The sequence below is a fragment of the Centruroides sculpturatus genome, unplaced genomic scaffold, assembly GCF_000671375.1.
Source record: "Centruroides sculpturatus isolate CEXI.00-Female unplaced genomic scaffold, Cexi_2.0 scaffold371, whole genome shotgun sequence".
NCBI lineage: Eukaryota > Metazoa > Arthropoda > Arachnida > Scorpiones > Buthidae > Centruroides > Centruroides sculpturatus.
In genome coordinates, this window is record NW_019384600.1 from 4,434 (window position 1) to 30,833 (window position 26,400).

A 26,400-nucleotide genomic window follows, 5' to 3' on the forward strand; every position below is an offset into this window, starting at 1 on the left:
CGCGAAAATTCAAAAATACAAAAATGAAGTATATTACCAAGTAACCCAGTGAGAACTGCTTGCCTATCATTTTATTTGAAAATACAAGAAGTTTTATTCCAAGCAAGCATCGCAAGCCCGCTTGGTTAATTTCTGCTGCTTGCTTGGAATAAAACTTCTCATATTTTATATTAAAATGATAGGCAAGCAATTCTGTAAAAGCACTGGCACTGAACGTTTCGCTTCATGCAGTCTATTTTGCAACTTTTTTAAAATGATGTCAATCCCGAAAATCTAGGGATTAGGAAAACTTAATCCCGAAAATTTTGGGACTGAAAAGTAGTCGGGATCCCGATTTTCGAGATCTTGGGATCAAATCCTCTAGTCACAACACACCACTGATAAAGAATATTTTGGACTTTTTAATCATCTTGGTCTGGTAAATTAAAATTTATTTTTTATTCATTTATTTGTGGATTATTTATTTCTTGAATTATTTTAGTCCAAGATTTATTTTTTTGAAAGTTAAAATTTATGTTCCGAAGCAAATGTTACTGCTTTATTCACATATTTTCTCAAAATGGCTTATTTCTCATATATTTTAAAAAATATTATAAATTTTTAGATGAGTAACAAAATTCGAATTGTCTGAGATGTAAGAATTTTTATTTTTTATTTACATTATTTTTATTGCAGTCTCAAACTAGTATTTGTGTCACAAAGCTGAGTGAAAACTGAACTGTTTAGTTGTGGTAACTTGAAGTCTTAGATTTTTAAATGGCATAACAGATCTTGTTTTGTGTGTGAGTTATGCATCAGTGGATACAGTATGAAATGAAATTCAGTGTAAATAAATCTATGCTATACCCCAAGTAGTCCTAGTTGATTTATGCAACCAATTATAATTAACAAAAAAATATTAATATAAACTAACAAAAAATTGCCAACTGGATGAAATTCACACACTGAATACTACAATCTTATAATATTCAACATAAATTACTTTTCAAATGAATGTTTTTAAGCTACTTTATACTTTTCTTTCGGGTCTAAACTTAAATGAAACAAATGAACAGCAGCATTCAAAAGTGTTTAACTGAAGTGTTTTGAATTAATCTAAATAAAAGAATGTAAAATACTTCTTACACAGACAGAAATCCAGTTCATGAAACAAAATGAAGGAGAAAAATGAATGTTTTCAATTGCTTTTAGCAATTTCCACCTTCAGTTTGTTTCTTAAACTGGATTTTTGGTTGTGTAAGTGTTTTGTATACTATTCAGTATTAGGTGCATTTATTACTTAATAAAAGTTTGCATACAACATAATGGACAAACGAAATGGAAAATAAAACTAAATAAAATAAAATTTTAAAAAAATATGCATACATCACAAGTTCACAACATACTCATACTGACAAAATAATATCCAGCTAAACAACTAAATCAAGACCTGATCACTAGCTGAGAGATTTATTCTTAAAACAAACGTTTTTTCAATCCAGTCAATGGATCATCCTCAGGTTAATTGGAACACTTCAAAAATAGAACAAGAAGTTCAAAATACAAAATATAAATATTAATAACCGATAACATATACGCTATTAATAGCCAACTAATGTTTGTAAATAATAAAATTAATACAAATGCTGCTAATACTAAAAATAAAATAAAATAGTCAAATATAACAAACAAACTGTTAATACTAAATATTAATATTGCTTACTTAACTATACAGAGTTTTTCTACTTAACTATACAGAGTTTTTACCACAAATATTATTAAAGTTCCTGCTCTTATTTTAAGTTTTTAATTGCAAACTTCCAGGCGGAAGGAAGTCCCTCCGCATCTCTTGCGTTGATGCAATTCCCTTTAAGTACACTTCTATAAATTTCTAACTTTTCAGCCGTTCTTGCCAAAGTCGGAGAGTGTATCTGTTTCAGGATATCCGCTTCATCCCATCGTACTATTGAACCTTCCGTTTGTGCCATTTGAGCCAATACTGTGGCATTAGAACCTTTTCTAATATCATATCTGTGCTCTTTTATCCTTACCCCTAGGTTTCTAGAAGTAACCCCAACATATTCTTTATTTATTCCTAATATGTGATTCTCGTATGGGATCTTATATACACCCGACATATCTTTTTTAACCACCCCTTTATCTTTTCTAAGTATTCTGTACAAATTTGGAGCTCTTTTTAAGACCATCCTTGTATCTTTTATATTTGCGATTTCTTTCATAATGCTTCCTAAGCTCTTGTTGTATGTAAATTTCGTGTGTGTAGATGGACCTCAAAGAGATACTATATCTGTACCAACTTCTAATTTATTGATAATCCCCTTTATAACGTTCCTCTTGTAGCCCAATTCTTCTGCTACCTGCATGATTCTTTCTATTTCTGCATCCCTGTCTATTATACTTTCGCAGTATAAAAAAGCCCTCCTGACTAATGCTCGAAATGTTGCTAATTTATATTTATAAGGACTATTAGAACTAGCATATATATATAATGGGCTATGCATTGGTTTAATAAATACCCCGGTAGACATAGGTCCCTCTCTAAATATAATATTAATGTTCAAAAAATGTACTATAACAGAGCTTTTTTGCTCTAGTTTTAAGCTAAGGCCTTCCTCATTATCGTTAATCCTATCTCTTTTTGCTCTTTCTGCCCTGTGGGCCCTCCCAGTGCCTACAGGGCAGAAAGAGCAAAAAAAAAAAAAGTTCCAAATAAGGACTCTTAAGGTATCCGGCCGGGGGACTTTTCTCTTAAGGCCGTTAGGAACGTAACGAAAGTGAAAACAACGTGGCGTCCTTTGGTGTAAGAACGATTTTACACCAAATATTTGCGATTTCTTTCTAACGATTTTACTTCACGAGCAATTGGAGACGGAGTTATTAGCTCCGTCTCCAATTGCTCGTGAAGTAAAATCGTTCTTATACCAATAAACTATGTTGTTGTATTGCTTAAAAATAATTACCTTAACTATTTGTGACTATTGTATGAATAATGTAATTGCTTTCTTGTTAAAATTTAAAGTAGCTTTATCACGAGCATTATTTCTGAAATAGGTTTCATTTGCATATGTATAAATTAAAATGATAGTCATATTGTAAGTCGAACACAAGGCAAATCTCATCATTAATTTTTATTTAGTTGATACGTGTATAAGAACCACTCCGAATGATGGAAAATGGTAATCTAGAGAATAAGTTGATTAATTAATTAACGCATAGAAATGTTTAAAAACGAATTTAAGTTTACAAATATCTGTGATTTGAAAGTGTAAAAATCAAGAAAAAGTCTATTTATACGATAAGAACTGCTCCGGATGATGAAAAATGGAAATTTAGTTGACCGAGGAGGGGAAAGAATAGCCCGAAACGTGTACAAACATTAAATACACGTATCAACTAAATAAAAATTAATGATGAGATTTGCCTTGTGTCCCAGTGAATACACTATACAGGGTGCGTAGGAAAGTGCCTTTAACCGGAAAATTCTAGCGAACAGAGAGAGCTACAGCGATGCCAGTGAGGTAACGGTATAGTAAAGCGGGCTAATTCACGCGACAGCAGCGCCCCTAGTGGCGAAATTAGAAAGTTTTAAAGCATCAATTAATTAGTACGAAAAGACGCGTGGTTGACGCGGATAAGATAAATTGTATACCCAAAAATGTCCGAAAGGAATAGCCATAGGTATGAAGAAATACGCACAATTTATTGCATAAAACACGTACTTACGTCAATACAGTTTGATAACATCGCACAAAAAACAACGGAAAGGCAAACTGTCACGCAGTGATAACAAGTTAATGTCGAGTACGTTCGAAAAGTTCGCCATTGCTCACGATACACGCCATTGTTATCAAACTGTATTGACGTAAGTACGTGTTTTATGCAATAAATTGTGCGTATTTCTTCATACCTATGGCTATTCCTTTCGGACATTTTTGGGTATACAATTTATCTTATCCGCGTCAACCACGCGTCTTTTCGTACTAATTAATTGATGCTCTAAAACTTTCTAATTTCGCCACTAGGGGCGCTGCTGTCGCGTGAATTAGCCCGCTTTACTATACCGTTACCTCACTGGCATCGCTGTAGCTCTCTCTGTTGGCTAGAATTTTCCGGTTAAAGGCACTTTCCTACGCACCCTGTTGTATAGTTGGTGTTGGAGTTGCAAAACAATTACCGGCACTATTTCATGAGTATTAAATGATATCATAATTTATATTCAAAGCTATCAGTTACTTTTCGTCGTCTTTCTGGATGTTTTTGTGAGCCGACTCCATCGGAATTCGGACGGTCGGCTATTTCTTGCCATCTTTTACGGTAAAGGAAGCGCTCAACTTCCTCGACATTAATTTAGGGTCGTCTTCCATAAAATAAAAATGGCCACTCGTAGTTCGCTGTCCTTCGACATTTTAAAACAACTATTTCACTAGCGCCGACACGCGACGATGCTAAAACCACGCGCTTGGCTTAGAAAATGGCGGGTTGCAGTCGCGTGACGAAAATACGACGTTAACTAAACTGCGATTGGTTAAACGGAAAGGAAAGATCGTCCCTTCTACGTATAAAATGCGCGGTGTTTTTTAATATTAAGTTAAGATTTTAGCCGTATACGTACAGTACGTATGCTAATAGAAAAACTTTTTCGCAGTCTGATAGACAGAAGAGGCATCATAACAGAAGAAACGGTTCTTCCTACCGACAACCATTGGAAAATATATTCCTCCCAGTCCAGAGTCTACGGGGTGAGTCTAAAGTCTCGTCCGCCTAAATAACGCCAAAACGTTTAAAATATTTCCTGGACGGAAAATAAATTGGGTTAACGGTTCCTGTTAAATGTTGTCTCCTTAAAACGTAATCGCCTTCCCCTCGGTCGCGGGATTTGTTAATTTCTCGACCGGGAAAATATCGTCTCTTCGCCCCCTACCTGTCCGAACGAAACGCTCCCGCTCTCTCGGCCCCGTCTTTTTTCTTACCGCCCGGCGACAATTCTTCGGTTTCTACCCCAAACCGGCGGGCGGCGGGTATCCCGCCGGTTACCTATTAACCTACGGTAAATTGCCGTAATAAAGAGAATAGGGCATCGACCTTGAGCAACTTTTATTTCTTATTTGTAAACGACGACTGGATAAAACGTTTTCTGTCTTTAAATTAATAATTTCCTTCCGGGTCTTTTCTGCCCGTTTTAAACGCGAGGAAACGTCTGGGCGCAGTCCTAATCCGTTGCTAAAATACAAATTCCCCGGCCGACGAGTCTTTCGATCGTTACGGTGGGTGGGACCCCCCGTATTTCCCCATCCCTCCGCCGTTAACCACCGAAATTTAACGTCACCGATGCCCGCTCCCGGGAAAGGACGTAAATAGGCCGCGACGGCGGAAAATGGTTTCTTCCCGGGGTGGTACGGAATTAAGATAAAGCGGGCCGACGCGCCCGACAAACGATACGGCACGGGTTGGGACGGACGAAAGAAATTGGGCGGCCCTCCGCTTCCGCGCCCACTTCTTTCGCCCCGGATCCTTTTCTTCGGTCGCGCGCGCGACCTAGCTCCTAAAAGGACGGGAACTCATCCGGTGATTTTTCTTTTTGCCAGCAGAGGGAGAACGGTCCGACTTCCGGCGCCGCCGTCGACCCGGACCCACCCGCCTCCGTCTTTCCTCCGGTGCGAAACGGCAGCGGTCCGCCGGCGGGCGAAGACCGCGGGACGACGGAAGGATACTACCGGATCTCCGACGCCCACGGTGAGTGACGGGGATGACCCCTTTCGGAAGCCAAAACTTTTCGCGCGCGCCGATATGTAACCTCTCTTTTACCGGGAATACCGCTTTCCCCTCCGGGCATTTTTGACGCAGACGTAAACGGTGTAAAGAGCGTGCCAGTCAGTTGGTCGGGTCCCGACGGCCTCCGTCGCCCGGGATCCCGTCCTTATTCCTCTCCGGCCTCTTCTAGCCGGAGGCGCGGGACCATAACGCGACCGGACCGGAGGAAGAGGCCATCGGCGCCCTTCCCCACCCGCCGGGAAAGAGGCGCCTCTTCGGCAGCTTCCCGGAAACTGCGGGCGGGTTAGGTCGAAGCAGTCGATGCTCCGTATTTGATTTTAATTTCCGGGTCGACGGCGTGTAATTTGACTTCCGAAAAGGAAGTCAAATTACACGCGTCGTCCGATGCTCCGGATAACGGGCAAGCGAGAAAGGTAGCCGTCGACCGACGGTTTCGGTAATCGGGAAAACCAAATTCGTGTTTTAATCGCTCCCCTTCCCTGGCCGGTAACCGAGTCGGTAACCCCGGAAGCGCACGCGTCTGGAAAATAACCCCGGAGTTTAACCGGGAAATTCGGCAGGTAGTTCCTTGGCTCCCGAGGAACGGACCCCGGCCCACCACTTATAATTTAAAAGGGAATTTTTGCCGTCTCCCGCCCGGTCGGCATGGGTGGTGGAATCCGGGGGGCGGCTGCTAATTTTTGCTTTTCTTCGCCTTTCAGGAAAGAAAAAAGCTGAGCCCCGTCCCGGACGCCGCGGAGAAGAAACCGGAAACGCCGTCGTCCCCCCTTCCGGCGGCCTCCGTCCCCCCGCCGCCGCCGCCGACAGATCGGAATCGGAAGACGGAGGGAGTCAACTGTCGCTGTTGAGGCAGAGCACCGTCTGAAGATCCCCGGCGGGCAGAAAGAAGAAGCGTTCTCCTCTTCGCTCGTCTTTCCGTTCTTTTGTATCATATTCGGATAGATTCCGGCTCCGACCGAGTAAATACACGCAGTTTTATCCTCCTCGCTCCGTCCTCTCCTTCCCCACCCTCGAACTGCCGGCCCGCTCCCTCCTCTCCCCGGGTCGAGCTCCCCTCCGGCGTCGCGGCAACCTTTCTTTTCCTCCTTCCTGACCTCCCGACGAAAACGGGACCGAAGACCTCCTTTCCCGGCAACGCGAAAAAGTACGAGGTGGACCCGCCCCGGGTAGGGGTGGGAAGCTCGCCCGAGAGCTCTCCGCGGCCAAGAACGGTTAAAGGTGGAATTTCGCCGCGTCCTTTCGTCCGTTACGGAAGGCCGAAACGGACGTTTGTTCCCCCGCATTCTCGCTTCCGGTAGAGGACCTCCTCCGGAATTTCCGCCGGGCGTTCTTCCTCCTTCGCGCCGAGTGTCGACGCGGGTGCTCCGTCTGCCGCCGGAACCGGTTCCGGCAAACGGGTCGTTGCTAGGCGACCGCCCGCCGGGAGGAAATGGTTGGCTTTCCCGACGCGCGGCGCCGGGGGATTCGACCGATCTGCGGAAGGTGTCGGGGATTTTCCGGTTCCGGACGCGGGAAAGGCCCGGAGCGCCCGGAAGGAGGAGGAGGAGGAGGATCGCGGATGGCGGTGGCGGCCGCCATAAAAACCGGATCCGGCGGAGGAGGCATCGGTAGATCACGGGCCGGACTCTCGTCGAACGGGATGGCGCCGCGGGTGTGGGTGAGTTGTTTCGGTCACCGACCGTCGCCTGCCTCTTCCTCTGTCTGCCACTCTTTCTCTTGCAGGTTCTGCTGCTGTCCCTGGCGGCCTGGGCGGCGGATCCGCCTCCCTCGGGATTCGGACGCCCCGTTCGCCTGCCTTCCGGACGCCGGACGCACTTCCAGACGACCGGGCACCGCGGCCCCGGCAGCTACCGCTACGGATACGACACGGGCACCGGAGGGCCCGCCCAGCTGTTCCACCAGGAGGAGAGGACCTCGCGGGGGGAGGTGCGGGGCAGCTACGGATACCTGGACCGACCCGGCCTGTTTCGGGTGGTGCGCTACTCGGCCGACGGCCGCGGATTCCGAGTGCTGTCCGGGCCCTACCTGCTGACGGCCGAGATACCGGAGGAGAACCCCTATCCTCCCTTCGTGGGTCCGCTGCCACCTTTCCTCCGTCGGACCGTCGGCTCCCGGGACTAGAGTCTTTCGTCGAAGAAGAGGCGCTGCCGCTATTTAATAAATGACTTTATCCTCCTTTTTCCCGCCCCGAATGCCTCTACTTCTTCCGGCGCCGCGCTCGGGCGGCCGCGACCCATTTTTCGCGCGGCCGGGTAAATCTCGGCCGACGGACGCGCGACGCGAATGGAGTTTGCCTTGGACGCCTTCCACCGGCCGGGAATCCCCGCGCGCCGATAAGTAACGGTCTTCCGGAGAGGCGCGAGTTTTTAATCCGGCCGCGGACGGGCCGAATTATTTACGGAGGAAGGAATCGGTCTTCTTCCGCCGCCGGCCCCGGCCTCGAGTCTAGTACCGGCGGGCGGAAGCGGACCACCGAGAGGTAGAGAACCGCGGAAGCCGTTAAATTCGGAAGTCGGGTGAAACTTTTACCGCCATCAAACGGGGAAGGCCCCGGGGCCGAGATTCCGCCAGTTTTTGTCGCTCCCGTTACTGGCGAAAGTAGCGGAAAGTGTGTCCGACCGACCCGGGATAAAATTCGGCACGCGAATCGGAGGCGTAACTGTTCCGATGATAATATTAGGAAAGTCTTTTCCCAGGGAAGAGCTTCCGGACATTTAGCGGACGTTGTCGTACTGGGAAGGCGACGACGTTGCCAGAAAAGCGTTTAGTCCTATCGTAAGTGGACTAAAGGCTTGGTGGGGAAGGAAGCTAAATTGCTACTTCGCTCTTTCTTCCGTGCCGGATGTTTGCGCCCGGGCACGCAGTCGTCCTTTGTTTAAAGGAAACGGAAGGATCCCGCCTTCCAGACATTTTCCGCCCGCTCTTCCCTCCTCCGGCGTTTAAATAGTCTCCGTCGTCCACTGGTATTTTTATACGTATTTACGTACCCGTTCTTCCAGCCCGAAAGCTTTCGCCGGTAAACCGGAAAAGAAAGATAACGTGCCGGCCCGAGCCTCCCGGGTCTTTCGTTTTCGAACGGACGAAATACGTGGAATGTTTCCTTAATAAAAAGCCGTTTCCACCTTTCGCTTTCTCTTACAACGGCGGAAACGGCTACGGGTCTCGGACGAAAACACCCGCTCTTTAGCCGTGTTTGGACTCTCAAACGGTCGATTTATTCGAAAGCGCGCGTAAACCATTGCCGTTATCGTCCGAGCCCCGAGTTTCTCCAAAACTATACCGCGTAACCTCCCGGAGATGGCCGGGTAGCGCTCCGCGAAAATCCACCCGTACCCGGCGTTAGGTAATCTCAAAATTATCCGTCACGGGACATTTACGTTACGCGTTTCCACCGCCTTCTCGTGGGAAAACTCGGCCTTATCCACCGTCCGCGCCGTTAAAAGCGATTACGCCGGGATTGGCCAGTGTCGTTAGTTGCCACTTGGTTGGGCAAATCCGCCGTCGGATTTCGGTTTCGTCTCGGCGCGTGCTGTTCCGGGCCAGTTTCGGTGATAAAACGGAAGAGAAAAGGAAGGCGTAATTTTACTTTTCAAATACGTGCGTCGATAGACGAAGCGGAAAGAAGAAAAACGATAGAAGGCGGGATGGATTCGACTACAACTTCTGGAGGAAAAAATAATCTCCGAAGAAGCCAATAATTTTAGGTACTGGTACAGTACATAGTGTACAATACTAGCGTAGACTACCGAAGCCTTCCGAAGAAAGAAAAGGTCGGAGAGTTTGTACGCAGTTCCTTTTAACCATCGGACGTCTACCCCCGTCCAAAGTGGGTTTCGATTCCACATAGGACCAATTCCGTTAACGGAATGTCTTCGGCGGAGGGTCCGGATAAACTCAATTTTCCACCACCGCCTTTTCGGTTACGACGAATTTTATCGGAAGGCCGCTTTGCCCGTAAGTCGTGGCGCCTGGCTTCGGCCAATTCTGGCCTTAGGCCCTACGGGACGGAGGCGATAAATAAGCCGAAGTTAGAACGCGGGCGCTATACGAAATTAAAGCAAACGAATGGCGAAACACGATAAGTTCTTCTTATTTCTACCCTATCGGTTAATTAAAGGCGTTTAAATTGGCGATTTTACGGACTAATTAAAAACGGGGTGGCCCGTGCGCGTTAATGCGGATCCCGCCAATTACGCCCAAAGAAGGCTACCCGGGCTAAAGTTTCCAAGATTTTTCCCCGTTTAACTTAATTAAAACGGAACGACCGCGCGTTTCCGAAATTGCCGTGTCGATTTTCGGCGGTAGCCCGTTCGAATTTACTACTATCACCGCCTACGTTAATTTTATGGTAAAATAGGGACTACGTAGTACGGTACCGTCCGGCCCTAACCCGACCGACGTCCGCGTAATTCGTATCGGGACGGGACGGGACGGGCGAGCGAGTAGCCCTCGAAATAATTGGACCCGCTTCTCTGGCGTTTAGCGTGTAAGTCCGAAAGTTTGCCTTCTCTTACGGCCTCGGCCCGGTGGATAAGACGCCGGATACCGGAACTAGGCCGCCTAGGCTCCAACCCGCGCAATTTTAGTTTTTTGTTTCTGTGCGTGTCTAACAAAATTACTTATTTTATCGTATTGTTATTTCTCGGGTTTAAAGCGCGTATAAAGATTTTTTCCTTACGGTTACGTAGTACGTCGACACCAGTGAATAAGCTTCGGATAGACAAAAAAAGACGGTAGTAGAGTCGTACCGTACCGTTTTTTAATCGTTTGTTACGCTTCAAATATAACAATACTTAAATACGAAGAAATAAAAATTTTATTTAACCGCAAGCCAGAGTTAAATACAGTAATTCCTGGACTTACGCCAACCCGGAGTTACGCGATTTTCAAATCTCGTCGATTCCTCTTGTTTGAGCGCCACGCCACTTTCGATTACTCACTCCCCCCACACTATTGTTCGGACGTGTCGCGCGGAATCGACACATAGCTACAATTTATTTCCGTGTTTGTTATATCTACGGAGACTCGAGAGAATATGTGGTGATTCCTTGTAACCGCCAACGAATCAAAAGACGAGACAAGATTAACGAGAACATTTATTAGCTTACATACATCCTACTTGGATTTTATACGAATTGCGAAATTATTCCCCGACTTACGCGGTTATCGCTCGGTCCCACCTATCGCGTAAGTTCGGTGTATTACTGTATACAGAAACTTTGTTTTCTCAAAACGGGAAACAATGTCGCGTTTTGATCTCTCGTTTTTTAAAGCCGTAAATGTAAATGGCGCTATTGGCGCGATGAAATAAAATAAAATTTTATTACACGAAAGAAACGACAGAAATTGTCAAGGTTCGAGCGTACGTCGCGTAGGGTCTTATCCCCTCCGCTAACGTCGTAGAAAGAGAATCGAAACTTGCAAAGATTTATAAACTAAACGGCCAATTCTCGCTCGAGAAGTGGGCGCGAGGAACTGTGTTTAAGGCTACATTTCTTTCTATAGTTAGTGGAGCACTCCCTCCGACCCGTAGCATTAAATGCTAATGTCTCTTTTAATTAACCCCGCTTGGCGGGCAGTTACGATTACGTAGTCGCGGTCGTAGCCGCGATACATTAATTAATACCCGACAATTCTATTTTTAGGGCTACGTGCTCGCTCAGTTTCGTTCTAACCGGAGACCCAGACGTCCTCTATTCGCGCGAGAGATCGGCCCGTGCGGCTTAATCGCTCGGCCATACGCGGAGATAATGCCTTCCGGAAGGTCTCGAAGGTAACCGGCCCCTATTCGGGCGTTACGGACGCCCATTTTTCGGGGAGCGGAACTGGTGGTCCTCTGGTCGTTAGCGTATCTGTCGAACAGAAACGTGGACGACGAGAGGTACGCGCGGAACAATTTTCAAAATTGAGCTTGGAGAATTTCCAAATTATTAATTTAAAATAGGAAAGTAATTACGACGAAGGAACGGTTAGTGTATAAACGTTGCGATTACGCCCAGCACCGAGACAGTCTTGGGAGAAATTATCGTTACAAAATGGAAATAACAAAACCATTCTAAACTGCTTCGAAATAGTTTTATATCGCGATTCATACAATAAAAAATATCAATTCTTTTATAAATATTGACGGCGATAAACTTGGCAACTCGTACGCGGATGGAAATTTATTTCCGCCTTTGAGCTTTCAACGCCGACGATAAGTCCCGGCCAAGCGTTCTGGAAAGTTCCTCTCCCGTCCAACGTTTCCGCTAACGGCTAGGTTGGCGGGAAATACGTCTTCACCGTTTCATTCTACCTTCCCGGGGCCGGATTAACCCTCTTTAGGCCCTAGACATTTTCTTCTTACCGGGCCCCTCCCTCTCCCGCAAGAAATATAAAACAAAACTAAATAATGTGAAACTGCTGAAAAAATGGGCAGTTTCTGTCGGCGTATCGAGCGCCAGCTATGGAAATCATTTCTATGCGTGTAATAGTATGCCCCGATGCATCGGGCCGTTCGACTGGCTATAATATAATTAAATTTGGTCTCCAAAATGGGCTTCTATGTAGTACGACATTATCTAATAATCTCAACCTTTGTTATTTTATTTTTTTTTTGCCATGGCAACGCCGGTCTCATCTTGTAGTTAAATTAACGTTATTCTTATCGCTTTAAAAAAAATTCTAAATTATCGGAAGAATTACTTTCAATAAGAAGAAACGTAAGAAGACATTTTCTTTAGATTTTAGAATTCGCAATAACCTTATAAAAAGCAATATATTTTTCTTTATTATATACAATTGTCCCACAAAAAAGTAAACTATCTTTTCAAAATAGACAGTTTGACTGGGCCCTGGACATTTGTCTACGCGATGATCCGGCCTGTATCTTTCCTTCCGTTTCCTTACTTAGGGCTAAGTCAGCCGTTAAAGGACAGACAGTCCTCTAATTCCTTTATTAAAAGTATTGTTTAGTTACGACAATGCAACACTCGGGCGATCTGCCAAGGGGAGGTCTTTTAGGGGAAACTGGTCCTTATTTAGGCGTTATAGACGTGGGAAAACCCGGAAAACTCTACGCGGCCGGCCCGTCCGAGCCACCAAAATCCCAGTGTTCGGGGTACGAAGACCGCTCGGCCACCGGTGGGCTATTAAAAGTATTGCAACCGTCGCTCCAAACGCGTAACGGAGAAAATGGTGGAGAAGTCCGTGACTTCACTTCCACCCTGTTCTTGAATTTGTTGCATTCGAAAATCCGTTAGAAATTTATATCCTTACGATAGAACGTAATTCGGCACTCGAAAGTGGTTTGATGACTAAAACCATTTCCTTGGCAAAAATAAGGTGCTGCGCCGTAACGTAAACTGTGATTTACGTTACTGCCGACGGTGTTTTCGGAGAAATGATCTAAATTAGAGCATTGTATCGCACGTGCATGCCAGGTACGGTAAAGTAGTACATTGGTCTGGGAAACCGCATTCTGTAAACTCCGAATACTTCGGAATCCTTTCCGTCCGGACCGTTCGTAAATTATGAGATACGCAGCTGGTGACAGAACATTACCGAACTGATAGAATACGAAATCTGTACGCAGCGAGTTTTATTAGAAAGCCATAAATTCGCGAGACGGTAAAAATATAGAGTAACCGGGGATAGGGTTGGCGGTTATCGGGTTCTCGATAGGAAAATCGTCGACCGTATACCTAGTGCTAAAATTTTGCGATAGCTCGACAATGAACTTTAACGCGCATCCGGTTGAAAGTCTAATAACAATATCGAGAATTCGCCTCTTTCCCGTCGGTTCTTTCGATTAAGCTAATACTATTTTTCTCTCTGCGCTAATATCGTTGGACTCGTAGACACTCCGAGGCCCAACAGTGGCCGAGCGGTCCCCGAACACCGGCAGTTCGGTCGCGGTTCGCGCCTGGTTCGGACGGGCCGGCCACGTAGAGTTTTCCGGGTTTTCTCCACGTCCGTAACGCCTAAATAGGGTCCAGTTTTTTCTAAAAAAGACCTCCCGAAAGGCATCCCCTAGGCAGATCGCCCGAGCGTTGCGTTGCCATAACTAACAAACAAATAGATAATCCAGAAAGGTCGCTATCTTATTAAAACTATTTGAAATCGCTTGCCCAATGCTTTTAAATAATACCGGTCGATGTCGATAAGGAATGACGAGTCGTCCGCCGTCGTTCGCATTTCCTCGAGGGAACATTTTGAATAAAAATTATTCCTTTCCATGAAATTTTATCATTACCAGCATAAAATTAAGCCGTAAAACTGAATTAGCTGTATGGGAAACCCCGCGAACTTTGACCTATCGACCCGGAAGTTTCGCCGGCACCTCGACGATAACCGGAAAGGCTTAGATCTAAAATTGAGTTTTCTCGGTCAGGAAGGAACGGAGGCGCCCTACCGCCCTAGCGGACACAGAATGAACTACTCGCGCCATATTGTGGCATCCGAAACATTGGTAGTAGCTCGATCGAACTGGGCCGAATCCGTGCATATGCATTACTATTTTTATGTTTTATAGGCAGGACAGGTAATTGTAAATAAAACAATTTTAATCTGTGTGACTGAGTTGCTGTAATCTTATACACCAGTATAATAAGTCCTATTAATAGAAATACACTGTTATGGTGATTGAAAGAATAACTAGTTGAATTAAGGACATTGAAGCATTTTAATTATCGTTAAGTGGAAGTTTAAGGCCCTGTACACACTAGGCGTTTTTCAACGCGCGTTTAACGCCGAGCTAACGCGCGTTAGCTCGGCGTTCGACGAGCGTTAGTTCGGCGTTTAGCACTGGCTCAGTTTGGAAATGGACGAGAAAGTAATTGATTATGTGTGCTCCTCCATCGTCGCTATAAGGCAGCACATATATCTCAAAGCGCCCGTAAAGTGCCCGCAAAACGCGCGTTTTAACAAAAATCTATAAACGCGCGCTTGGCGTTTGAGTGTGTACGGCTACATAGAACTCTTGGTTCTTTAAAACGTGCGTTTAAAAGCGCGCGTTGAAAAACGCCTAGTGTGTACAGGGCCTAATTCCAGAACTCGCAACGGATGCGAATTTTAACTCTGCCGGTGACAGAAATACACTAAAAATGTACGAAAGGAGAAATATACTTCATTGCGGGAACAGTTTTTGGAACAACCCACTCGTCGCTAGATGGCAGTAGGAAAAATTCCGGGATAGAGTACCTAGATTATGGGAGTAGCCACAATGGCCTGTCAAATTTTCTATCGATTAGTTGTATCGCGTGGTTAAAATCCTCCGTGTTCCGACAAAAGGTGCGCGTGGCTCTGTATATTTCGAATGATAAGTGTTCTTTAAAGTCGTTTATAAAGAAATCTGGAAGTTTTCGAACACATCTAGCGCGAATTTGCTATATTTTTATGTTTACATTCATATTTAAGCTTTAATATAAGGCAACAAATGAAAAAAAATCGATAGTTAGCGTAGCTGTTTACATTAGATCCGATATCCGCTCGTTATTAAAACGAAAAAATACTGTATATACAAACTGGGCTACACTTTACCTACGGCTTCTTTTGAGTTTCTATGTAGGAGGCGCTGTTAGCCAAAAATCTTGTAAATAAGGTTTATTTAATTGTAAATTATAAATCTACATTTTAAAAATCATATTATTACTTTATTTAATAAATTGATCATTAGGGAAGGATAGGTTTAGGTTAGGAGTTTGTCGCAGCACTGTACCCACGACTAAGGAAAAAACGGAGGCCGAAGGCCTGGACAGTCCACTTACCAACCCGAGAGATTCCGTTAGAACCGTCGATTAGTCGATTTTTAAAATGTACATTTATAATTTAAAATTAAATAAATCCTTTTTGGCTACATCGAAATTCAAAAGATGCTTGCCGTCGAGATTCCGGGAAGCGCGGCCGTGACGGTGCGCGTAGTAAAGTTTAATTAAACACCGGGTCCCGAGGTCGTACGTAGACTACGCGACGGAAAGTGGGCCCGGACGCAAAACTGACTCTGCGGATAAATCGTCATTTTTCGCAAAGGCGAACGAAAAATTCAGAAATAATTAACGGTACGGAAAAGACTTAGCCATCTTCCACTCGGACGACGACGTCGTCGACGGTGTTTTTTTTTCAACTCTGCCCTGTGTACACTACGAGGGCCTCTTTTAGCCAGCTTATTATGGGTTGGGCAAGGCCCGAAATGGGGCGGCCGGGTGGTGAGGGACGAGGCCCGACGTATCCGGACGGATCACCCCCGAAAAATTCCCGGGGATTATTCCCCCAGAGCGGTAGGCTACTACCCGACCGCTAGGCCATCCGGCCGTCTATCGTCGTCGACGGGTGGAAGGGGAACGAAGACTCGGGGAATCTTCTGTTAATGAATTTATGGCAAAATTATATTTTTATAGGAAGTGTCGGGCCCAATACGATATTTTTATTTTTTCGCCGAAAGAATTCCAAATGTTTGGCGGCGCGCGGTCGTTTTCGTACGGACTCAGGCAACGCTACCTAGGAATATTCCTAGGTGGCGTTGACTCAGGTCGGAATCCGTAGAAAGCAGATACGACTGAGGAAGTCCGAGTACCGAGGCATTGTGGGACGTCCGCCATCTTGGCGTGGACTAACGTTGGAGAAAAGGAAAGACCGAAGAGATTTCTGTCGTCTTCTACTTTCGTTAGGTGCGTATTCTCCGCCTTGTTATTTAATACGTTAATAACGGATCGGTGCACGTAATTGCGGGCGACGTCGGGAAGTTTCCCGTGATGAAAAGCCAACTCGGTCTATTCTTAGTTCGGAGCGTGGAGCGAAGGCGAAGGAAGAACGAGCGGCGATTTCGATAGAAATTAATTCGGTTAAAATAGTGGAGGAAGACGGCGCGATCGATGAATGCGGGCCAAGAAGCAAGAACTTTCATCGATCCAAATATTTATAGAAATTCGGTTGAGAATGGGAATTGTTGAAATACGTTGACGTTAATATATGGGAGATACGTCGAGTCGAGACACTCGCAATTCGTTCAAATATTACTACCGCCGAAACCGTAAATAACATTTTCGGACGGGACTGTACGTTAACCTTTACTAAGATTACGTATAGGTCCACTTAGTAAAATAAAGTTTCTAAAAAACTCTTCAAATTAATCAAGAATTAATTAATTGTTAACATATTCATTATATAACACTTATATTTCAAAAAATATTTATTATGTAAAATTTAATAAACAATTTATACGGTACGTTTTTCAATTTTTTAGTGGCCCGTAAATGTAGGTCCCGTTAAAAGTGAAGAGATTGTGTATAATGATACGCCGTTTGACCGTAAACTATGTTTACGGTCGAAACAGTGTATTGGAACAAATACGAAGAACGGTCAACCGGCACGAGCCTTCTGTGCTAGTTTGTAACCTGGCGAAAAACGGTACACAAGCCCCCTGGCAGTCGAGAATAACGGTACAAAATTCACATTCCTTAATGGGTCACCCGATATGAAAAAATATTAACGGAATGAGATAAAAAATTTTTTTGATGCCCCACCCCTTTGAGCCAAAATCTGGTAGAAATCTAATTATGTAAGCAATTGGGCGTCGATTTGATTAAATTTTATGGGTGTTTTTCGTCCGTTTGTTCCCGTTTGGCTACCGTGGCATCTTTCGGTTGCCGCCATGCAAGATATTGCTCGTCTCCCTTGCTCTGGCCGGCGTTTCCTGCGGGTTCTTGGGAAGAGTTTAGATCGGTGTTACCGGACGGCCGTTCCGAATCTGTACTTTGTTACCAAAAACCGTCGGCGGGCGGACTCGGGGTGGCGTCTTTGGGTGTCCTGCCGTCGGTGGATTCGTCTCGGGCCTCCCCCTTTTCCGAAAATGGCGAGAGATGCGTCTCCGGCGTTTCTCTGTGGCCGTTCGCCTTCGTTCTGCCTCCTGTGAATGTCGCCTTAGACTTTTTGTTTCGGCGGAACCGTGCCCATACTGTTACGGAAGTACCACCTTGTCGACGTTTTGAATGCGTCTCTTCTTTCCGTCTTAAAATGTGCCGACGATGCCGCCCTCCGTTCGGGACTTCGAATTTAACTTTTTTTGTCGCTTAATATACGTGGTTCCCACCCGCCCGGAAACTTGGAGATTTTCGTTAGCGTTCGGAAAAAGTCGTGGAAAATCCGGGAATTTGCATCCTAGGCCACGTTGTTGATTTTTGTTTGCTCGTGACGAGGTAGACCAGATGCGTCTTACTGTGGGCGGGCGGGCGGAAGTAATGTGGTACGATGCAACTTACAAAAAGGCATGTGGAATATTTCTGGACCTGAAATTTCTCCAAAAATTATTGGATGCAAAATAAAACCGTAATTTATGAACCGATTAATAATTATTCTTATGTACTTTAGAAATTCAAATTAAATCGTGCCTTTAAGTGGGCCTACCGTACGATTTGCCATGCTGTGCTAAACCTATAAGTTAATGTAAATATTTTAGATTAAAAGAATGCTTTATTTGAGCACACGTTCTCGTCGTCATAGGATAGTGTATACTTTTATAAACTTGATGCCATATGTTGATTAATAGAAATAAAATTGAATTCGGTGCCATAAATGATTATTTTTGGTTTTAGCACGGACGGTAATTAATCGACTTTTTGATGTTTGAAAATACAAAATTTATTTATGACTGCGACCTTGGAACGAATTGTAAGGCTCAAAAATTTCGTTTAAGGATGAACTTTGAGTAACAAATACCAAAAAATATTGTAAAAAGGAAGATTTTCATGTTGAAATTATTTTCCCACTGTGGGCGTTTTGTCTTGTAAAACACTCTTTTACGTTATTTAAATTAAATTACTGTACTTTAACTAAAGTTAATAGGAAAAATTACATTTTAACATTACATTTTCAAAACATCATAATTTTTTCAAATTACTTGAAATTGTAAAATAACACAAATTTGGTCTGGGCCATGGTAATCAATACTGGCTTAGCCCTATCAATGTCTTAGTGGATAAACTCTGGTGGTTGATTGCAGGCTTGCATCTCACTAATGGGCTAGCCACATGAAGTTTTTCTTCACAAATCTAACACCCAAGTAGTTAGTTTGCTGTAGAAAGTCTTCCTGAGAAGTATTGCTTCTTGCAAGATTTTCAGGTGTTGCATTGTCTTCTTCAATAAATCTATCCATTCTGAGATACTTAGGCCCTGTACACACTAGGCATTTTTCAATGCGCGTTTAACGCACGTTTTAAAGAACCAAGAGTTCTATGTAGCCGTACACACTCAAACGCCAAGCGTGCGTTTATAGATTTTTGTTAAAACGTGCATTTTGCGAGCGCTTTACGTGTGCTTTGAGATATATGTGCTGCCATGTTACCGTACATGCGATCGCGTGTTTTGCGGGCGTTAGCCGAGCGCTTTGAGATATATGTGCTGAAATGGAAAACGATCATTTCGATACTGATCTATTTATTGATGATATCTAAAAGACACCAACCATCGTCAAAGGATTTTATAGATATTTTAAAAGAATTAAAAAACTTGAATTTATTTTGTCTTAGTTTTGGATACAACGTCGCAAACATTTCATGCGTCAGTCTATCTCGTAATATTGGGTGCACCCAAAATTTTCTTTGCCTCTGCCGTCGTCTTTTATAGCGACGATAGAGGAGCCACGCACAAGCAATCACTTCCACATCCATTTCCAAACCGAGCCAGTGCGCACGCTCCGCTAAACGCTCGTCAAACGCCGAGCTAACGCGCGTTGAAAAACGCCTAGTGTGTACAGGGCCTTAACTGCTTTCTTTATTTGACATTATTGGAAAACATTGAAAATTTTTGCACTGTGTAGTGCTGAATAGAAATTTTCATATCCAAGTGGTTGAGATAATTTTAGCAGATTTCTAAACAGTGTGTGATCCACAGATCCCTGTGGGTCTAGGCAAATATAGTTACAGCAAACAATGCAAATTAGGTAAATGTCACATTAAAATTTATTAAACAAGTCTACAGGAAGGTGAAGTTTGAGAAACACTAGGTACTGTAAATGTCTTTGGGGTATTTTGAACTTTGACATGTAGTTCTTCCAATTTTTCAAAAATTGTATTAAGTATTTCTTTTACAATTTAAATAAAGATGCGCTGCTGATAATAAGAATATGACAACTATTACAGTGAAATGCTGATGTAATATGTGGTGTGTGTATAATACAAATATAAAGAATGCACAAGTAATATTCATTAATTTGTTTTTATTTTTTGATCAAAAAACAGCACACTTATAAACTGGAACTGTATAACTAAATAATCAACACCTAAATGCGATTTTCAGCACATAATAAACACAAATTTGCTGCTCAAATGTTTTCGGCCGTCATTTAGAGGCCTTCATCAGGATTGAATACATAAAAAAACAGTTCTATCTTTTGAACATTACTGTTCCAATCTTTTAAACATTTAAAAAGGTGTTTGATACGAAAATCATTTTGTTTATTTTTCTAAATTGTCTAAACTTCTCTCTATCCAGGGCATTCCCTCTTCCAAATCCTTTGCCACCTTGTCTCGCCATCTCAGCCTTGGTCTTCCCCGCAGGACCCCATCATTTCCAACTTCCCAGTCCTCTTTCCACATGTCCAAACCATCTTAATCTACTTTCCTGTACCTTCTTATGAAACTCACCTTGACTGTTTCTCTTAGGTAATCACTCCTAATTCTGTCCTTTGTCACACCACACACATTCATCTTAGCATTCTCAACTTTACTGTCTCCCATCTTTTCCTGCACTCTTGTAATTGCCCACATCTCAGCACTATACATTTTTACAGGTCTTACTATAGTTTTGTATAATTTTCCTTTCATTTATTTTCTTATTACACAGCACCCCACTCATCTTTCTCTAGTTCAGCCATTCACTCTGAACTCTGTGCTGGATTTCTTCACTCATTCCTCCATCACTTGCTATATATGATGGAAGATACTTAAATTTGGATGTTATTAACACAAAATATCATAGTTTCAAATTATGCCACCATTTGCAATTAGGTCTCTTTGATGGTAAAAGTGTATATTAATTATATCAGATTTGGCAATTTAAAAGAATTTTTCATACTGGACCTATATTTACAAGACACTAAAACATAAAAATTTACTATATAAATTATTTGATAAACATTCAAACAGACATTATCCACAAGTTTCCAGAGAAGGTTTGTGTATTTTTCCATACTCCTGTACTGGGAGAACCAGTGAACACTCATGCTTGTTGAAAAAAGCCAAGAAACTTCATAAAAAATTGAACATCACAGAACCATGTATGTTTTTTGATGGATGGATATGCAATTTCAAACAGAGTCACGGAATTTGAAAATTGGATGTATGTGGCAAACAGCTTTCTGCAGATTGTGCTGCTGCAGAAGAATACAGCAAGATTAATTATTATATCTTTGTGTCCTATATCTTAATTTAATATTTATCTTGTATACTAGTAGTAGATTACAAATATATTTGGAATTATGAAAGAGTTTGAAAATACTGAATTTGTAAGAATTTTATTTTTTTATTGTCGGGAAAAATTTTTATGTTTAATTTAATTTGTTAATTGTAGAAAGTGTATTTTGAATGCCTGCTGATGAAGGACAAACAAGTCCGAAATACAAGTTTAAAGTGTATGTGTACAGGTGAACTAAATAAAATATATTATTTCTGATCTGTAAGACTAAATTTCTGCATCCATAAATCCAGTATAATAAGTCCTGTTAATGGATAAGGAACTAGTAAACAAGATAAATATTAAATACAGCAAGATGTTTGACTTTAGTGGAAGAAAATGGCTTGTCACCATCTCAACTTTACAATGCAGATGAAACTAGACTTTTGTTGTAAAGTACTATATTATTTTTCCGACTTTCCAACGATTATCGACACTACTGTGTGCCGGAAATAGCCGTTCCCTAACGGGTACTTTACGCGGATTCGCGTTAGTGTGCCAGGCCTGGACTTTAAGCGTGCACCGAATTAAATAATGACAAAGTTTGTCAATAACAAAATCAAATATTTAATTAAACTTCTATTAATAAACTCTATACAGTATTTAGTAAAAATCAAACAATAATTTATTCAATGAAATTCAACAAGAATCAATCCGACAAACTCAAATCAATCTATTTCTAACTTAATTCTATTCCCCTTTGGAATTCGACAAAATCAAAGAATTAACTTATAAACAATAATTCTTATAAATTAAAGATCCTAATCGTCACCTCAATATACTAGGAACCTATTTCCTCAAACTCTCAAGACTTTCTATAATCGTCGATCCACAAATCGAATAACTTCAAAATCCTATCGGACACCTCTCTCGTTCACTGCTACGAAGCTCACCAAAGCTCGTTGCTATCAGGAATTCACCTCGTTCGTTTTCACTTGAGTTAGAGGCTTTATAGTGTGAGGTGACGTCACAATTCTGAATGAGCTCACTCTCCTCATTTACATACTTATCTGTAACATTAAATTTTTCTTGTTTATCTGGCAGATTATTTTCCGACAATACTTCGCTAACCTTTTACATTATTCTTTTTAACAATTATCGGGATGCTTTATTCTTTTAAGGTTTAGCGATTCCTAACTGGGTTGTGGGGTCTTCCCCCCCTTTTTCTCGGTGCGGACTTACTTTTTTCCGCTTGGGAAGCGCAAGTGTGCGCGAGTTTTTCTATGGCGCTTTTCTTTCGTTGGTGAGTTGGTTTTTCTTCTATTTTTAAGTTATTAAGGTGAATGGTGAGGAAACTTCGTCCTAACAAAACATAAGCCCCAAACAAAAATAAAATAATAAGCAAAATAAAAGTAAATAAAAATAACGTTTGGACGTTCCTTACATTGTGACAGTGTTTGCCAAATTCTATGCTGGTTGGTGGCAATGAAAAGGTTGCTTGTGGGTTCAAAATGAACAAAGATTCTATCACTGTGCTTGTGTGTGCAACTGCTTCTGGAACACATAAGATGCCGATGCTTATGATCAGAAAATCAAAGAAACCAAGGGCTTTTAAAAACGACAAATCTACCAGTTACATATGATGCACAAACTAACAGTTGGATGTCAGCAGCTATCTTAAAGAATTGGTTCTTCCATCACTTTGTTCCTGCTGTTAGAAAAAAATTTTAATAAGGAGGGCTATCAGAAGACAGCAAAGTTATTCTCCTGCTTGATAACTATCATGCTCATCCTCCAGCTTCCAAGCTTATTTGCAGAAACATTTCTGCAATGTACTTTCCGGCAAATATGACGTCTTTGATACAATTTATAGATCAGGGCATCATACAGAATTTTAAAGTGACATACAGGGGTATTTTCTTTGGAAGTTGGTAAACAATGATTGCGGAGTTGTTGAATTTCGGGAACAATTCAACATAAAGGACGCTATTTACACTGCCGCTTTGGTGTAGAATGGTGTAAAGGAGACCACTCTGCGAAATTTGTGGAGAAAACTATGTAAGTAGTAATTCTGTACTGTGTTATTCGGAACAACACTCCAGCCATAAAAACATAATGGAAACAATTAGAGCATGGCCTGTGGAAATGGAAATTGCACTTGGCCCAGTAAATTTTTTCATGATAGAATGCCAGTAGAAATTTAACATTTTCCCTATGAAATCTGAAAAATACACAAAATTTGCCTTTTCCAATGTTCTTTTTGCACAATGAACATGATTAAGTACAATATTATAAAAATATAAAGCACAAAAACAAATATTTGAGAAAGAATCATTATTTTCTTTTAGGGAATAAAAACAGTAAAAAAACACAAAAATAGTAGGTATATAATTTTAGTGATTATTCTATTTTATTTTCGATTTGTATCTGTTCATTTATGCAATCTAGAAGTTCTGCATTTATGTGGTAGATGTTCTGTTGAATTTAAAACTGGTGAGAATACAAGATGGCATAACATGATTAGAAGAAAACCATTCAGGCCACGTGTTGCAGAATTGCAACATGCCTAAAAATCAAGAAAAAATTGTTTTTAAGCAATGAAGATAAAATTATATTAAATAGCCATAATTATTCTATTTTGTCCATAAAAAAAGAGTGCAGTCCAGTATGATATTTTATGCCTTTCAATTGTGGTATGTTAAAAGATTGTGAATATGTTTAATTGTTGCTTTATACACAGTCATCTATTTGTTAACCAAAAATAAGGCAAAGTTATATAAGGGCCAAACAACTTAAAGTAGATTGCAGATTTATCAGTAATAATGAAGCAAGCATTAAAAGGAAAATTTTTTGAGATTCAAGGAAGTAGTAACAAAATTACAGAACAAGCATAAACTTGTTCTACAGTTGGCATAAATGGCAGCTTTTTAAGGTCAAAAGAAGCAGTTTTGGAATTTTTTTTTTTATGAATAGCGTCCTTACATCAATATTTTCTGATCAAGACTTGTAGAATCTTAGAAATATTTTTACTAAAATAAATTTGATTTGCTATGATTTAAGTAAGCTGTTTTTTTAACTTTCATTTGTAAAATTAAAAAGTCAACTTCTAACTATAAATATTCAGTTACTTTTAAATGTTTTGTATTCTCTCCAGTTATTCTACTAATAATCTTTTAGATCTAGCTAAACTTTTGACAAATATCTTTTTGTAGCTTATTTATCGTGTATTCAGAATTGATACTCTGTAGCTGATTGTCTGTGATATATTCCTGTTTTGTTTGAAATATTTTGATTTCTTGTAATAGTTTCTGGATTTGAAACAATTAAAAACTGTTCCAGATTGATTTAGCAAAGTGTTTATTATTATAATTTACCTGATTATGTAATTTTAATAATAAAAAAAGATTTAAGTATAGTACAATTAATTTTATTTTTGTATAATTTATTTTTTAGATAGTATTAAGAATTTTGGAAAATTATGTGGGCAGGAGCAGCTTGGAATCAGTGGGCATTACAACCAGCTACTTACCAAAATGTTCCACATGAACAAAGTAAGTGTTTGTTTAATACTGTATATACATGCTACTGTATTAACCTATCCCGTGTTGAAATTTTTCTCCATTGCGTATGGCTGCCGTATTGAATTTTTGTCGATGTTAAGCCTAACAAAATTTTTTTTTTTAAATAATAATCGTGGCCAATGTATCGTTACAAGTTATTTTTTTATTTTGCACAAACAAATAAATATATTGAAAAATATAAAAACAAAAAATTATATTTCAAAAGTTTGTTTTAATATAAAAATTATGACGCATAGCAACATCTAGTATCAAAAATGTTNTTGTCGATGTTAAGCCCAACGAAAAATTTTTTTTTAAATAATAATTGTGGCCACTGTATCGTTACAAATTATTTTTTTATTTTGCACAAACAAAATAAATATATTGAAAAATATAAAAACAAAAAATTTGATTTCAAAAGTTTGTTTTAATATAAAAATTATGATGCGTAGCAACATCTAATATCAAAAATTTTCCGATGCAGAAACGAGTATATTCGGGGTCAACGGGTTAAGTCAAATGAGTTCGACACGAAAATACTCGGGAACAACATGGGACAGGTTAATGCAAATAAATAATTTAAAAATATTTAATGTTTATTTTTATTATTATAGTTGATTGGGCAGCTCTAGCAAAGCAATGGATTCAAATGCAGCAGAGAAATCAAAATGAACCACCTGTGGCTCCTCCTCCTCCACCGCCGCCTCCTCCGCCATTATTAGAAAATCCTCAAAATGGTAATCCTGAATCTCAAAGTTGTGAACTACCTCTGGTTCACTTGCCGCCACCCGGTCACGCACCGATACCGGCCGTCGAAGGAAACGAAGATTCGGGTCCAGTTGCTCCTCCGGGAGCGAGTAAGTCTATTTAAAAGTATATAAGGTGGCCAAAAAGTCAGTTAACCAAGATACATTTTAAAATTACTTTAAAAGCAGATAAGATAATTGCATGTTGTTATTTGTAATTCAGTTGTTTCATTAGAAGCAACTGAATTATGAATAATAGTTTGTAGCTCTTTCAAGTTAATTTTATATATTCTTAAATAATCTTGAAATATTTTATCTCAGTTAATTGACTTCAGGAACTGCCTGTATTTTAAAATTTTTTAAATTGAAATATTTCTTATTCCAGCATGATGCTTCTTAACTTTTTTTAGAAATTACTCACTATAGGACTTTTTTCAGTTTGTTTTTTTTTCCCTAATTACTCTGAAGAAATTTAAAATAGCAACTTACTTTACATTTATTGTTTTTGTGATATTTAAAATTGAATATCTATTTACATACTTTTTACATATACATGTTTGTCTTTTATCTTATAATATTACATTCTTAGTTAGTTCAATTTTTCAATTATTTGTTTGCATTTAAATTAATTTTTGTTTCAGTGAGAAAGACTGTTTAAGCACATTTATATTTTTGTTTTTATAAATGTTGTATTGATGATCATTGAGTATTATACCTAAAGATTAACTGGCTTTCTATGTAAAATTCTTAAATGTTCCTTTCCTTTAGCTTGAGAATGTATCTACACTTACTCTTGAGTTCTTTATAAGAAACTAACAGACCCCGCTACGTGTTGTTGTGGCTCAAAATGTATCTATTATAAATGTATAACACTTCCCCCGTGGGGAGGAATTTTTCGAAAAATCCTTTCTTAGTGTACGTTCTCTTGATGTACCCTATTAAAACGCAATCAAAAA

At 41.0% G+C, this 26,400-nt stretch overlaps 2 protein-coding genes across 6 annotated transcripts in view; both read left to right on the forward strand.

Moving 5' to 3' along the window:
* The window catches only part of LOC111624963 (pupal cuticle protein 20-like), an 11,715-nt gene extending 3,593 nt beyond the window's left edge, over positions 1-8,122 (forward strand). Inside the window, exons 2-5 of one of the 3 annotated variants that reach the window (XR_002756661.1) lie at positions 4,646-4,739; positions 5,589-5,733; positions 6,474-6,731; positions 7,495-7,630. Coding sequence is in view for 2 of the 3 variants with exons in the window: in XM_023367959.1 (XP_023223727.1) it covers positions 7,202-7,429; positions 7,495-7,893 (627 nt within the window). In the remaining variant the exon portion in view is untranslated. Of the gene's footprint in view, positions 1-4,645; positions 4,740-5,585; positions 5,734-6,473; positions 7,430-7,494 lie in introns of all 3 variants that reach the window. The other 2 variants (XM_023367959.1, XM_023367958.1) reach the window with 2 other exon arrangements.
* Positions 8,123-16,261: 8,139 nt separating this feature from the next.
* Positions 16,262-26,400, forward strand: part of LOC111624964 (arginine/serine-rich protein PNISR-like) — a 56,205-nt gene continuing 46,066 nt past the window's right edge. For all 3 annotated transcript variants that reach the window (XM_023367960.1, XM_023367962.1, XM_023367961.1), the window contains exons 1-3: positions 16,262-16,418; positions 24,592-24,689; positions 25,313-25,555. In XM_023367960.1, the coding sequence (XP_023223728.1) occupies positions 24,617-24,689; positions 25,313-25,555 (316 nt within the window). In that variant the 5' untranslated portion in view covers positions 16,262-16,418; positions 24,592-24,616. The remainder of the gene's footprint in view (positions 16,419-24,591; positions 24,690-25,312; positions 25,556-26,400) is intronic.